This window comes from Lissotriton helveticus, chromosome 8, assembly GCF_964261635.1.
Source record: "Lissotriton helveticus chromosome 8, aLisHel1.1, whole genome shotgun sequence".
Taxonomy (NCBI): Eukaryota; Metazoa; Chordata; class Amphibia; order Caudata; family Salamandridae; genus Lissotriton; species Lissotriton helveticus.
In genome coordinates this window covers 369633271-369647143 of record NC_136069.1, presented here as the reverse complement: position 1 = coordinate 369647143, position 13873 = coordinate 369633271, and the positions used below count along the sequence as shown (strand labels likewise).

At 42.2% G+C, this 13873-nt stretch overlaps 1 protein-coding gene across 3 annotated transcripts in view; it reads left to right on the top strand.

Moving 5' to 3' along the window:
- Window positions 1-13873, top strand: part of STARD13 (StAR related lipid transfer domain containing 13) — a 987444-nt gene that overhangs the window by 631853 nt on the left and 341718 nt on the right. Inside the window, exon 1 of one of the 3 annotated variants that reach the window (XM_078657166.1) lies at window positions 5680-5949. The exons of the other annotated variants lie outside the window; for them this stretch is intronic. Coding sequence (XP_078513292.1) covers window positions 5787-5949 — 163 coding nt within the window. The 5' untranslated portion in view covers window positions 5680-5786. Of the gene's footprint in view, window positions 1-5679; window positions 5950-13873 lie in introns of those variants that run through there. 3 annotated transcript variants of the gene reach the window in all.

Below are 13873 nucleotides of genomic sequence, written 5' to 3'. Positions count from 1 at the left end.
TGGATCGAAATGGGCTCATATGGTGCATCAAGCGCCTGCCGTGCAGAACCGACCCTCGAAGCGCTTCTCTCGAAATTACAGGCTAGCTCCCAAAACCCGTGACACGCATGCCTGTCTTTTGTCTGATTTTTAACTTCGATTATTTCTGCCTTTTGTGTGACAGCTCTTCATCTACCACTCCACTGACGAGGAAAATATTGACTTTCCTAGCCACACTCTGTTCGGTTTACTATACAGTAAATATGGAAACACATACATTTTTAAGAAGAACCAGAAATAATGGCTCTTTGTTAGTAAGAGCTGCATGATATGTAAACACCGAATGTCTGTCTCTCTCAGTATCGGCCTATGCTGAAGGTTTACAATAAGGTTAGGGGGTCAGTTAGCATTCCTTCTGAGCTCTTTACATAGATGAAAAATGTATGCCACTTAGTTTCAGTTGTAAACTTGACAAGACAACTTTTCCATTTATGTTTGAATAGTTCTGTTGTTCTTGCAAAAAGAAATGTATCACCCCCACAGAAACATAAAATATGCCACTAAATGCATTGGAATGCTTCATCATCAACAACAGCTAAAAGTCTGGATTACTGCAGGTCATTTTATTTGCTGATGCCTGGATGACATTTGAAACATACCCAGACTTTATTCATGGAATGGGCAGATACCTCTGATGTGCTTGTATGGCATTTGACTCATTCCTATAGATTGTTCGAGTATCCGTAACCCTGTGCTCGCACTTCCCCATGGGGAGGTTCTGTATGACATGGATGAGTCTAGTTATATCCACGTAGGATTTTTTGTTCACTCACGAAAGGGAAATGGTGTTCTTTCACTTCCTCAACAATGGTAACAAATAGCATGTTACTCAGGGTGGATCTGCATATATGGTACATACAGTCAACCATATCCAGAGCCCAGTCTTAATACATAGGCCCTGTCACAGTCAGCCTAGTTGTTTTCCTCTGTAAAGTGATGTCTCAAGTACTTGGGCTTATTGAGTGATTGAATTTGACCTTTGCACTTTTGGTAATAAACGTGTGAATCTAGGTTTATTACAACACTTGTTCCAGATGTCATGCTTTATTGGGCCGCATGTATTTTCCTTAGCATGACATACATGTAAATATCTTATTAGTATGTAATATTGTTACATTTGTGAAATAAATTAGCTAATCCTTTAGAATAAATATATTTGAAAATGAACCACTTGTATTTGGATCTGTAGCATGCTTGTTTCTAGTTAATGTTTTGTATGCATGTTTTTATATATGATGTAAAAATCTCTTTCCCATATGTTTGACCAAGCTATTGAAGAAGGGTCCATGGGTAGGTGTAAATGTTAAATATTCTTAGTCACCTTTTGCTTTTCTTTGTGGATTCAGGCTAGCAAATTTAACTGAGAGGACCAGCCTGCTAACCGTGTACAGTGTTAACTGGTATATAATTTTACTTTAATATTTAAACAAAAACAAGATGGGCTAAACATTCATGGTATGGTGCCTGTGTAGATTGTCGCCCCCAGTCTCATGAATATTGGTTATAAGATCTTTCAGCTGGACCTTTGGCTATTCACTGCCAAGCAGCAGCAACTGACAGTGGTGACTACCATTGTGTAGCACGAGTGGGGTCAGGGAGTTGATTGAAAAATAAATGTAGAAATCACTTACCTTGCTGCCGGTCCGTCGCCTCACCTCGTGTCGTTCTCTTCTGTTCCTGCTTGTAGCAGGAAGCACAAACAGGCTCCTCTGGCCAATCACAACGCTGCAATGTTGCTCAAAATGCAGTGGGGCGATACTCCTCCGGTAGAGGAGCCACACTGGCCACTGAAAAGGACCTGCCACCAACAGTGATAAGCAGATTTGGGCCCAGTCACACAGAAAGATTTCATTGATCACAGATAACACTTTGATTGGCAAAGTTGAAAACTATGAGTTACACAAAAAAGCTGTGAATCAGAGGGCCTAATGGACAAGTCAGAAACATTTAAAGAGATCATGCTGTTTAACAGTTATCAGTGTAAGGAGGGCGGAACAGGTGATACAGGGTCTGATTTTTTTTAGTTTAAAAGCAAGTCCGGCAACCGAGTTCTGGACTCACTGCAATTTTATTTTTGCTTTATTTGGTAAATCAAGATAGACCGTTATGCAGTAGTCCAGTCACGTGCCAATAAAAGTATTTCAAATCAGTATAGTGTGCGCAAACGAAAAGCGATGTATTGTACGCCTGAAAACACAAAGTTGCACATGACAAGAACTGACCTCTGTTTAGATGGAGTAAGGTAAGAATCAAACTTGACTCCGAACTTCTTAACACCAGTGACTGGAATAGGTGTCTCACCTATGAAAGGTGCCCAGAAAGGAAGATCCCATACTGTGGAAGATCTTAATGGAAGTAGGAGATGTGTTTTCCAGACATTCAGTTTAACTAGTGATACCACTCCCAAGCATTAATGTGATTGTCAACGATTAAAGTTATTATTATCCCCTTATATCTCATATAGGATACGTGAATAACCAGCATAAACAAGGAAAACAAACATCAAAAGATGGATTAAAAAATCCAAACGAACCATAAAAAAGCAGTGAAAGTATGGACACACGAGGAACACCATATTTTAAATCAAAAGGAATAAAAGAGACCTGGACTTCTCTGTTTACTAAAAATATTCTGACTGAGGCAAGAGCACTGACCTTAATTCTCAATGATTCTAATCAATTCAAAAGAAGCAGATGAGTGGCCGTATTAAAAGAGATCTAGCAGGATCAATGCCAAAAGGATTTCACAGTCTGCACCGGTTTTTGAAGTTCACCTACCACAGCTGGTTCAAGAGCCTCTAAGGTGCTCTTGGTACAAAAACTGGCCTGCATAGGATGAAGAAGATTATTGCACACTGCATAACCTGAAAGCTAGCTGTAAACGTTGCTTTCCAAAAGTTTGGACAAGTATGGGACCTGCAAGGTCAGTCTGTAGCAATCCAGGTTCTTCGGGTCAAGAGATGGTGTTGCAGTTGGAGAACAGGGTCTTGATACAAGAATCTGGAGCCACTCAGGTAGGAGATAAGTTCTTTATTACATGTTAGGCTCTTAAATTACAGCAAAAGAAGGTTGGTCCTGTCACGGCTCCATTCTCCCACCAACTGTCCCTATCTCCTAGCTTCCACTCCACACCACACACCAACATACTATTACATTATTCACTCTCAGCATTCAAGACACCAGCTCAGACACAGAGAGAAGGAAACAACCAGGATACTCTATACCTCTCCTTCTTACAAACAACAAAACAAACACCATCCATACCATTGCATATAAAGTGCAGGGACAGCCTTTCCTAATCACTCGGTCTCCAAAATGTCTAGCTTACACATTCACGCAGCAACAACCTCTTAAACTCTCCAATACCCAGATTGACACACAAAGACAATAAATGGCAGTCACAGCAACTCTGCAACAAGTTAAAACATCTCATGTCAAACAATGAAACCAGAGCCAGTAGCGGCTGGTGCAGTGGAAGAGTAGCAGGGCGTGTGACAGGGGTGGGATGGTGTGAGGTGGCAGAACAAAATTAAAAAGTAAATAAAAAAAATCTTGCCTGCAGCCAGCTGCATCGCGCTCTTCTGCTCCTCTTCTCGCAGGCACCGGCTTCCAGACTCCACTGTGGCCAATCCTGACGCTGCTCTTATGTCATGAAAGCAGCATCAGGATTGGCCTGAGTGTCGAGGATTTGCACTCACAAGGAGACTGGGAGCCCGTGTCTGTTCTCTCCAACCCAGCAGTGCAGCTGGGTTGGAGACAGCTTCAGTGCACATGATGGTTTGGCCGGCCTGAGACGGCGGCCAAACCGTCATGCGCACTGATCTCAGTGCACTATCACTCCTCCTGCACCTGCTACACCCCATGGCCCGACCCAAAGACTCGGCAGGTAAGAAAAAATTAAACTAAATGAAATTAAACCTTTGACAAAAGGTTAACTTCAGTCGGTGAACCAGACTGGGAAACGTGAATGGAATCCTGTAGACAATATCTGCAGACAAAAACTAAACACAAAGGAGTTTACGCCAAAAAACAGTGTCCGTGCCGTTCCAAACAGAATCAAAAGTTAGTTATCAGCGTTACAAACCACATTCCATTTACATTAGCACCGTTTGCTTCTGTCAGAGCTCTGTGTTCATTTCTGAGTCAGATGTAATTGCGCAGCATAATGTAAATAGACGTTGCCTTTGGGGCTTCTGCACTTCACTTGTTAGTATTCAGTGATTGATTAAAAGGGAAAATTCAGTGATGGCCAGGCGGAACACCTGCCCCCTCAAGGAGGGTTCCAAATGACTCAGCGTCACTGGTAGGGTTGCCACCTGGCAGTTTTTTTACTGCCAGAACTTATATTTTAATGTCCTGGCCAGTTTAAAAATCAGGGAAATTACCTAAAGCCAGTAGTTTTTTCTCCTTATCATTATGTACTGTAAAATTTCAATATAAGAAAGCACTTTAGAATGTGTTCCCAGACTGATAATTAAAGTAAAGAGAGGCACAAAGGCCATGTTAAAAATGAATGCACTGTTTTTCTATGACGTCCTATTTAGGTATCATTTGCAGACTCTCTTTCTGCTTCAGTCGCAGTCGGTGCAAGTAAGCGCGATGGGGAAGTCGACAGATGATGGAATAGGTTTTATTTATTTATTTAATTTGACCTATTTTGTCTCACCCTGCCCACCCCACCGCCGTTACCTGCTCCGGCCGCCACTGTGTATACGGGTGTGAAACTGTTACTAATGGTGTGCAACCACTGTCCAGAGAGCGTTAACCTCTGTAAAAATATCAAAAGCATGATGTAACACTATCAAAAAATGTGCCGCATTAAGCTGCATGATTTGTCTTTTCTTGCCACATAACTTACTCAACCCTGCTACATGTAAATGATTTGTAAAGCGCACGGCTGCCCACGCGACGGGGCGTCCCGGCGCTGCACTCATACCGCTGTGGAACCCTTCCTGGCTTTTCCATGTGAAATGTCCACTCCTGGGCACCCCCAAGGTGAAGCCAGGCATCCAAGCGTTGCTGGGGCCGTTGTGGAGATTAAGCAAGCTATTGCCCAGAGTCACAGAGTGGGACCCATGATTAGACTAGGCACCGAGGCGAGAATTATCAATTCCGGGGAGATTGAGTCCAAGAGCCACCGAGGCAGGAATTGAACCCTGGTCCCAGGCCAGATCTTTGCATCAGGGTCTGCCGCTCTAACCATTGAGCCACGCTACTCCACAATAATTCATTCAATCCCTGCGCATAATTCCAGTGTCCCTATTAATAATTCGCACAATGTATTGATTGGTTAAATGAAATACCGTGGCTCGACCCTACTGTCCTATTGGCTTTATCTGAAGGTGAGTTCATACTATGCGGACCGTCAGTGGAAAAGTTCTCCCCACTGCATGCACGCGGCCTTTCTTCCTGAAATGGGTGTGCGTTCCCTCCAGGGGTAGGTGGCCTTTGATGCTTAGTCAGCTGCGAGGTATGCTCTTAGCATGTGCACGCGCCTTCACACTGTGTGGGATTACGAATGCCGAGGGAGACTTTGCTCCAACTCCGCCGGGCAGCCTGTCCGCCTCACATCCTTCTCGGGCCCTGATTGGGCCCCGGGCGTCACGTGAGGCGGTTGGAATGAGCTTGAACTGTAGCTCTTGGCACTCCTTGTTTCTGTTTTAATGCGCTGCCTCTTCCCAGCGCGCCCGCGGTCTCGCCCGTGCTCTGGTGACCGTGTGCAGCCCGCAGTGTGCGGCGAGGAGGCTGATGGAGGGGCCCGCGCCTGCCGCCCAGGGCTGCGTGTGCGTGAACACAGGGCCACCCGAGGACCAGGACATGTGCTTCCGCTTCGAGAAGACGAGGAGGCTGTCAGCCTACCGGATGAGCAGGATACTCGCCCGCCGCCAGCTGCTGGCCAAGATCCAGCAAGGTGAGCTCCGCCGGCGGCAGGTGCTGTGTTCCTGTACAGCGCCATAGGGCAAGACCTGCTCAGTGTGGAGTATGAGGGGAGAGAGGGGGTCCCCAGGGTGGAGGTCTAGTTACAAGAGGAGTTGTGAGGCAGGGGGTAGATTGCCGACTTTGCAAACTAGCAGACCTGAGTTCGTTTCCTTATTCTTTCATGTTGAACATACTGTGTGATCTTGGGCAAGTCAGTCTCTGCATGCAAAACAAGAAGTGTTAAAATGAGAGTTAAAAACAGTGAGTGGGATACTAAGGCATAGCTAACTTTACCGTGAAAATCATTTGTAAAGTGTTTGCTTCTGCAGTACTGATTACTTGTGGCACTGTAAAAGAAAGCGTAATTGTTAGCCAATGCACTGGTAATAAACATTAGCCTTTGAAGGATGAAAGGCTCAATGAGCCCCACTGGGATTCAAATGTGTTTCACCATAAATCAACCTATATGCTAAAAAACAGAATGGCATTTTTCTCAAGAGGCTGTGTTTACTTTTAATATAAATACTGTTCTGCTTGAACGCGGGAAGCCGATGTTGTGTATAACCTTGGATTTAATAAATACCAAATAATGAAATTAAATATTGATTTAGAGCTTGAAAGGAACATTTTGTGGAATATACATGGTTTTTGAGATCGTACTAAAACATGTACCATCTCTTCTGCTGTTGAATGACTGATATTAATTTTTGGACAAAAGTAAGACAATTATGGTCGCAGAGATTTCTTGAGAATCTGGCAGGTATAATCACACTGATCGTAGCTTTCATCTTTTTGATGATTTAGTATGAAGCAAAAGTTCTAAATTAGTTCATATTTCTTCCACTAATGAGGAGATAGGAGCGTGGAACCAGCTTTCATTGTGTGCACACATCCTCCTTAATGAAGTAGTGTTACATGGTTATAGGGACCGCGTGTACTGACTGTAAACAGTTCATGGATGAATTGTAATGATGGATTTTTTCTTAATATATGCATTAAAATCTTTTTTTTAAAAAAACATCTTCGAATAAACACCTTAATAATATATAGCATAAATACTTTGGTCTTTTTCATGTTGTTTTCTGAGATTACTATTTTCTCTAAGCCAAATTCTCTACAATTTATGGCACTGATTTAAGTTTGGCGGACAGGTATGTCCCGTTAGTGCCGTAGGACATAATGCACTTGTAGTAAGGCGGACGAGATACCTGTCCCATGTGTGAAGGAGTAACCCATCTGCCAAACTCTAACTCATTCCCACAGTGCCATCACCTTTTTCTCAAACTCCCTGCCAGTTTTCTGATGACTTCTGCACACCAGACCATACAGTATCATTCCTGGAGCATACAACACCTGTTCATTTCTAATTTGTGCTGATTCACTTCTGTAGATTTATTTCAGTCAAGGTGAAGTTGTCTACTTATTGACATGAAAGGTGCGATTTGCCAAGCTTTTTCTGCAACTCGCTTTGAGAGACATTTGTAGTCATATATATGCTTAAACCTAAAACTAATTCTCAAAGATGGAACTAGCAGGGAGGTTGTGCATGAGAAATCATCAATTAACAGTTTTCAATTATATTGTGTAAATTACTCATGAGTGGTGTGTGATTCAGTGTGAAGGGAGGCAGATGTGCAGTACAACCAGGGCCCTTGATGCTGAGCAATTCTACGACCACATATTTTTCCATGTAATAATAGATTTGCCACACTTGCTATGTAATCTAGCAGCTGCTCCATAAACCGCAGATTTCAGCAGAAAAAGTTTCTAACTCATACATATCAACAGTTACTAAAACGTTCCACACGGAGTGCACATAGCCTTCACTTTTATTTTCGATCTGTTAATAGATGTATTAGCATTAGAGATATTGAAATTTGCTCAAATTGTGTTAATATTACCAATTCATGGACTATAGGAAGGGCTTTCGTCTGCACCCGGAATCTTATTATGCTATTTAAATTTAATTCAAGTTAGGTGGAAATCTTCTTTCCATCAGAGACTGTTCTCAAACCAATAGTTATTTTAAGAAGGCATTCAGAACTTAGAGGAATCACACGGATTTTTAAGGTCACTTGCCTTGACTCCTGGAGGTCATCCTATCGAGGCAAATACATTAAATCATACACTGTAGAGTAATTATTTGTAGGGCTGTTTTTAAAGGAAAGATGCTCCGTTCAACGTTGCATACTGTGAACATAGAATACATTTGTAATTGAGCAGACGTTTTAAAATATAACTGAATCTGCAGAATAAAAGAGACAAACCTTTTATTACAAAACGTGTTCAAGGTATCTTTGCTTTCTCCTGACTGCAACAGTGCATTACTTTTACAAAAGGGTTTTTCCAGTGGAAGGTAGAGGGATCACTATTGATACAAATACATTCACGTGCTTCCGATGTATGAGAGAATTTAACTGTTGATGGATAACATCTACAGTAAAAGTTTTTACCAAATAAATAGTCTTCTTTCCTAAAAAGCCTTACTATTTTCTGTAGTTTTGGGCTCACATCTGTATCAATCTGTGTTAAAATGGCAAAATAGCTAGATAAAAACACATAACAATATTCCACATAATTTGCCTTCATCAGAAAAAATGTGTCTTAATGTATTGTATTACATCATTTATATAGCGCATAGCGCTCACTACTCCTATGTGGAGCACTGAGGCCTTTTCCTACATGATCAGCCAGGTACACTGTATAGGGTATTTCTTTGGGAGAGTGTTTTCTTAGTTTTTTTTTTATCCTATGCGGAAGTGTTTTCATGTGGTCCTTGACGATCACTGAGGTGCGGGTATTTTGTTTATGCATTAGAACATATAGCATTGTGGTGGATGAAGAGGTGTGACAGACAGCAGCATATGCGGCGGGGGGATGTCGACAGACGACGGAATACAATTTTTTAATTTTATTTTCCTATTCCGTCATCTGCCTACTAACCTCCTTACCCTCCCACCCCACCACACCCCACCGTGCTTACCTGCACGGATGGCCGCTGGTGACAGATAGATGCACCGTTTATGGTATTCAGTGAGCAGACAGCTTTGGGCAAATACATAGGTCCCTGTATGGAATTTCTTCATGTCTTAGTCTGCTTACCTGGTTAATGCACTGATTTGTCCAAACTGATATTGTACTAACGTTTTTAGTCCTATGCAGTCATGGTTGGAGAGAGGAATGTGGCGAGATCTGCTGGGATGGGCTTTTTTACCACCGTACCATGGCTGAATGTCATTGTGAGATGTGAAAAGTGGTCATACAGTATAGCTAGTTGGGACTTGCAGAACTGGACTACATTAGAGTCCTCCGATTGTCCAGTAGTCAGTGACAAATTTAATCATTTATTCCATGCCTGTTGAGTTGATGATGGCTGGTTTGATGGTTGGCACAATACTGTGTGATGGACATGACCCATAGCAGATATTTATTATGTGAATGTAAGAGGATAAAGATGTAGTTGGGGTCCGACCACTGAGTGTTATGGTGTTAGTATTAGAGTGGACAAGGATAGTTATATATGAATTGACATTACTATATTATTATTATTGGTAAGCTTATAAAGCGCAATGGTTACTCCAACCAGAGTGTCCCCGCGCTAATACCCAGGCTAACCATTGAAGAGTCCTTAGCTTAGGTTGATATAGGATGTAATGTGCTGGTTGAGTTATTCCATATCTGTGGGTTGTTAAATGTAGATTGAACTTGAAGGTGCATTAATTGTTTTGGGTTCTGTACCAGGGTATTTGATTACTGTAGTTATCTCAGAAAAATACATGTTATTCAACTGTTTTCTGAAGTGCATATGTTACTGGATGCTTCAGGTCTTGTCTGGTAGTGAGTTCCAGAGTGTGGAGGCTTGTAGTGAGAAAGCAGGGCCTTCTATGGATTTCTTAAGGTGAGGGGGTTAGATGATTTGTGGTGGAAGCCTGGTGTGCAGTGTCCTGTTTTGCTTGTGTTGCTTGAATTTCAACTTAATGTGTTGGTATAGTGGTCTTTTTCCTTGGAAAGCTCTGTGGACATGAACATTTCCTTTGTAGGTATAGGGTGCCAGTGGAGTGATTGCAGGACTTGAGTCATGTGTTCTCTTGGGTGAAGGCAGAGAAGGAGCATTTTGGATGAGTTGTATTCTGGGTATGTTGAATCTGGGTGCTGCAAGAAAAAGCCTTTTGGCATAGGCATCTTTGAAGGTTATGCGTGTGAGGATGGCTTGGGGATTTGTTGGTATCCAAGGTATGGGAAAAACGTGATACATTGCATGTATGGCACTTTTTGTAATGTTGATGATGTTGTGTGTACTTGTAAAGCACACTATCACCTGTGAGATTATCCTGGCGCTGACTTTTGATGATTCTCAGACATTTCACACACTTAATGCCAGTGTTTGCGCAGTGGAGAGTGGCTTTTTTAAAAACAAATTATAACTATTTTTAAACAGCGGTGGCCCTCCGTGCCCTCGCTCCCCTCCCTGCCCTACCCACAGGCATTTCCCCACCGCCAACTGCAGCGCTGTTTAATTCGGCGATGCAGTTGAGGCGGTGAAATGTCCATCAGCAAAATAAATGTGGCACAAAGTCTGCATACCATTGTTGAAGTGGTGCCATAGGTCTGTCTTGTGGCTATCTTCAAGTTTCTGGCTTGTCTTGATGTTACTAGAGGGACCTCGAGTTCCTTGGGCCATTTGGTGGTAGTTTGTATTTTTGTCATGGTCTGGAGGACATGATCCATGTCTTTGTGGTGTTGAGCTTTTGGTGTGAAGCTTCTGGTGGTTACTTGTGATCCCCCTGAAGGCTGTACAGTCAGTCGGGCCAGATTTCCCAGACCCGTCTATGAACATCAGCATCCTGTGATGCTGCACCCATCTCATTTCGCTCCGAAACCTTGTGATTGGTTCACTTGCAGAGTCTCACCTCTGCAAAGAACAGAAAAGCAACTCCTTTTATCCACAAACTGGATTTGATTGCCAGTGGATGAGACAGTGTGACGATGCGCAACGTTAGGATGGACCAAGGCTGCCAGCCAGGGATGGGAAACAACCTTTACAACGCAACTTTTACAACGCACTACCATTACAACGAAACTTTTACAACGCAAAATCTATTACAACGCATGCATTTACAACGCAGTCATTACAACGCACGACACTACAACGCACACTACTACAACGCATACCATTACAACGCATACCATTACAACGCATACCATTACAACGCAAAACTTACCATCCAACACTTACCCTACTGTTGCACCCCCTGGAGTTAGAATAGTAATTTTAACCCCTACACTATCCAAAACTTTCCCTACTGTTGCACCCCCTGGAGTTAGAATAGTAATTTTAACCCCTACACTAGCAAACACTTACCTTATATGCAATGTAATGTAATGCGTTGTAATGGTATGCGTTGTAAATGTAGTATGCGTTGTAGTGGAATGCGTTGTAAAGGTAGTTTCTAAGAATTCGTTGTAATGGTATGCGTTGTGATGGTGTGCGTTGTAATGGATTTTGCGGTGTAAAAAATGCGTTGTAAAGGTATGCGTTGTAAAAGTGTGTGTTGTAACGTCATACATCCGCCAGGGATACCAGCATTAAATCCTGTTCGGCTCTGACCTAGCTCAGTGGGTTAGGCTTTGCTGCTGAGCTCTATGTGCAACGTGCAGGTGGCTAGTTGGCATCTCAGCAGAGGTGACTCAATCGTCCATGCCGATGTTCAGTGTATTGATTAAGTGCAACATTGACCAGAAAAGGGTTTCTTGGCGCTTCTGTGAAGGTCGGAAAATGACTCTGAAGTCAGTATTATTTAGAGGTGTGTTTTCAAAGATCTTTTGAAGAGTAGATGAACTAACAGGTGGATACTAGCTGCATAATAAGTTGCCAAGTAGCTTGGTGAGTTAAATAGCATGTGTTAATTAAAGGGCTTAGAAACAACAGATTTGTAGATTGAAGCTAAACCACCTCGACACGTCAAATCCGTGATAATAAGAGTTTAATATGAAAATAAAATCAGTATTCCGAGTGCTGAATGTTTAATTTGAAGACCAGGTCGATTTCCTATGCGGACACCCCCCTGGCACCCGGATTAGGCCAGGCCCTGCCGGGAGAACACGAAGCCCTGGTGCACTGTGTTTGTTCCCAGAGATTGTTTCCAAGGCAGTTAGGAAAAGGGTTTTGTTGTAAGGTGCAGGAACCGGTGATGTGTGAAGGATGCCCAGCCTAAATGCAGCTCTGATTTCAGGAAGGATATTATGTAATGCCACAAACCCCCGGGTACAGGGCTGATTAAGCGAAAAATCAAAACAGCACCACTCTGCTCTCTTAGAGGATGGGTCAGACATAACAAAGAGCTCTGATTGCAGGGAGATGCCAAGAGGGGGATTGTTTGGACACCATTTATCTGAAAATATGACTTGTGACCCCTGGGCTTTCTCCAGTCATCGAACCATTCAATTATTTCTAGAATTCAGTGTTTTGTTTATTCTCTTTCCACTTAGAAAAATAGTAGATTATTTTGCGTGAATGCATTGATTTGTTTTTGAAGGGTTTCGCTGGTTTGTAAAGGACTTTGATAAACACATGGATGTATTTATCAGGCCATTCGTATATGGAAATGTATTAGGTCTGGCGTTATCCAAGTAATTTTTAATTAGCTTTCAGTAAGCCCCTTCTTCCATTGGTATGCTGTAGTGTCAGTCACGTTTTTCTTCCGCACACTTCAGCATATAGCAAAAGGGACAGGGACTTCTGACTTAAGTGACTGGCTTACCTGATGCAAGTGATAGCATTCTGCTCTTGCACAATTTACATAAACTTTTTCTATGTAAAGGGAATTCCTCCCTCTGCCAAGTAAAAGAAAACAAATCTGATAACTACTCTCACTCTTCCTGTCTTTTAAAACTGTTTTAACTAAGTCTGGTATAGAGACAGCTTTTCATCTTTATGTAATAAAAAAATAAACACATTTATGAAAAGTACTTACTTGTGTACATACATAGAGGGACTTGTGTCAGGCCGTTTCATCCATTGGTCCGTTCTCATTTTACTTCCACCCACCACAACATACAGCAGAGGACACCGGGTCAGCACTCTTCAGTCGCTGGCGCTTTTGAACTGTGGGTGACTGCATTTTGTCTGAACACGTGTTCGCATTCACCTAACACAAGTGCACTTTAGTGTTGGGTTACTGGAGCAGTACTTCACTTTGCTAATGCTTTTTCTTTCGTCATCCTTGTTTTTAAACAAAAACAAAGCCAATAATATATTTTCTTTCCATCAATCAAAATCGTATTTTCTTGTGATGTCCATTAACATAAAAAATTATGTTTGTACCTGTTCTATTTAACTGCGTTCTAGGAAGCACCTGCACTGTTCTATTTAAATTAAATGGAAACAAATGGTCGCTGTAGCAATGTTTTCAGTTTTGCTTTTAGTTTTTGTGGCCTATGTTTGCTATTAAAAACATAAAAAGTAGAACCACTATCCCAGTCATCCATGGCAAGACTTATTGGCTTTGCCACTGCTTTTTTATTTGTCTGAAGCTTAAGAAGAAGATTATGATTGGTAGATGTGGACTTGGGCACTGAGCACAAGGCATTTGCCATCTGCACACTTAAAATGGTCAAAACTGAGAAGGTGCCAGAAATGAAATATAAATTATAAGGTTTGTTTCTGACAGAGCCAGAAAGGCGTTTGAGGGTTGGCTCATACCAGGAGAGTCCCAACTCAGGGCCCGAGTCACAAAGCGTCTGTCCTGGAATGAGCAGATCTTGCAGCTGTAAATAAATCAGTAATACTCACCTACGTCTGTAATAAGACACTACAATCCAAAGGTAATGCTTTGTGAATCAGACCTGGATACCTGGATATATATATATATATACGTATATATCACACCATTCCATTGTAAATGAGGCCCTCTTTA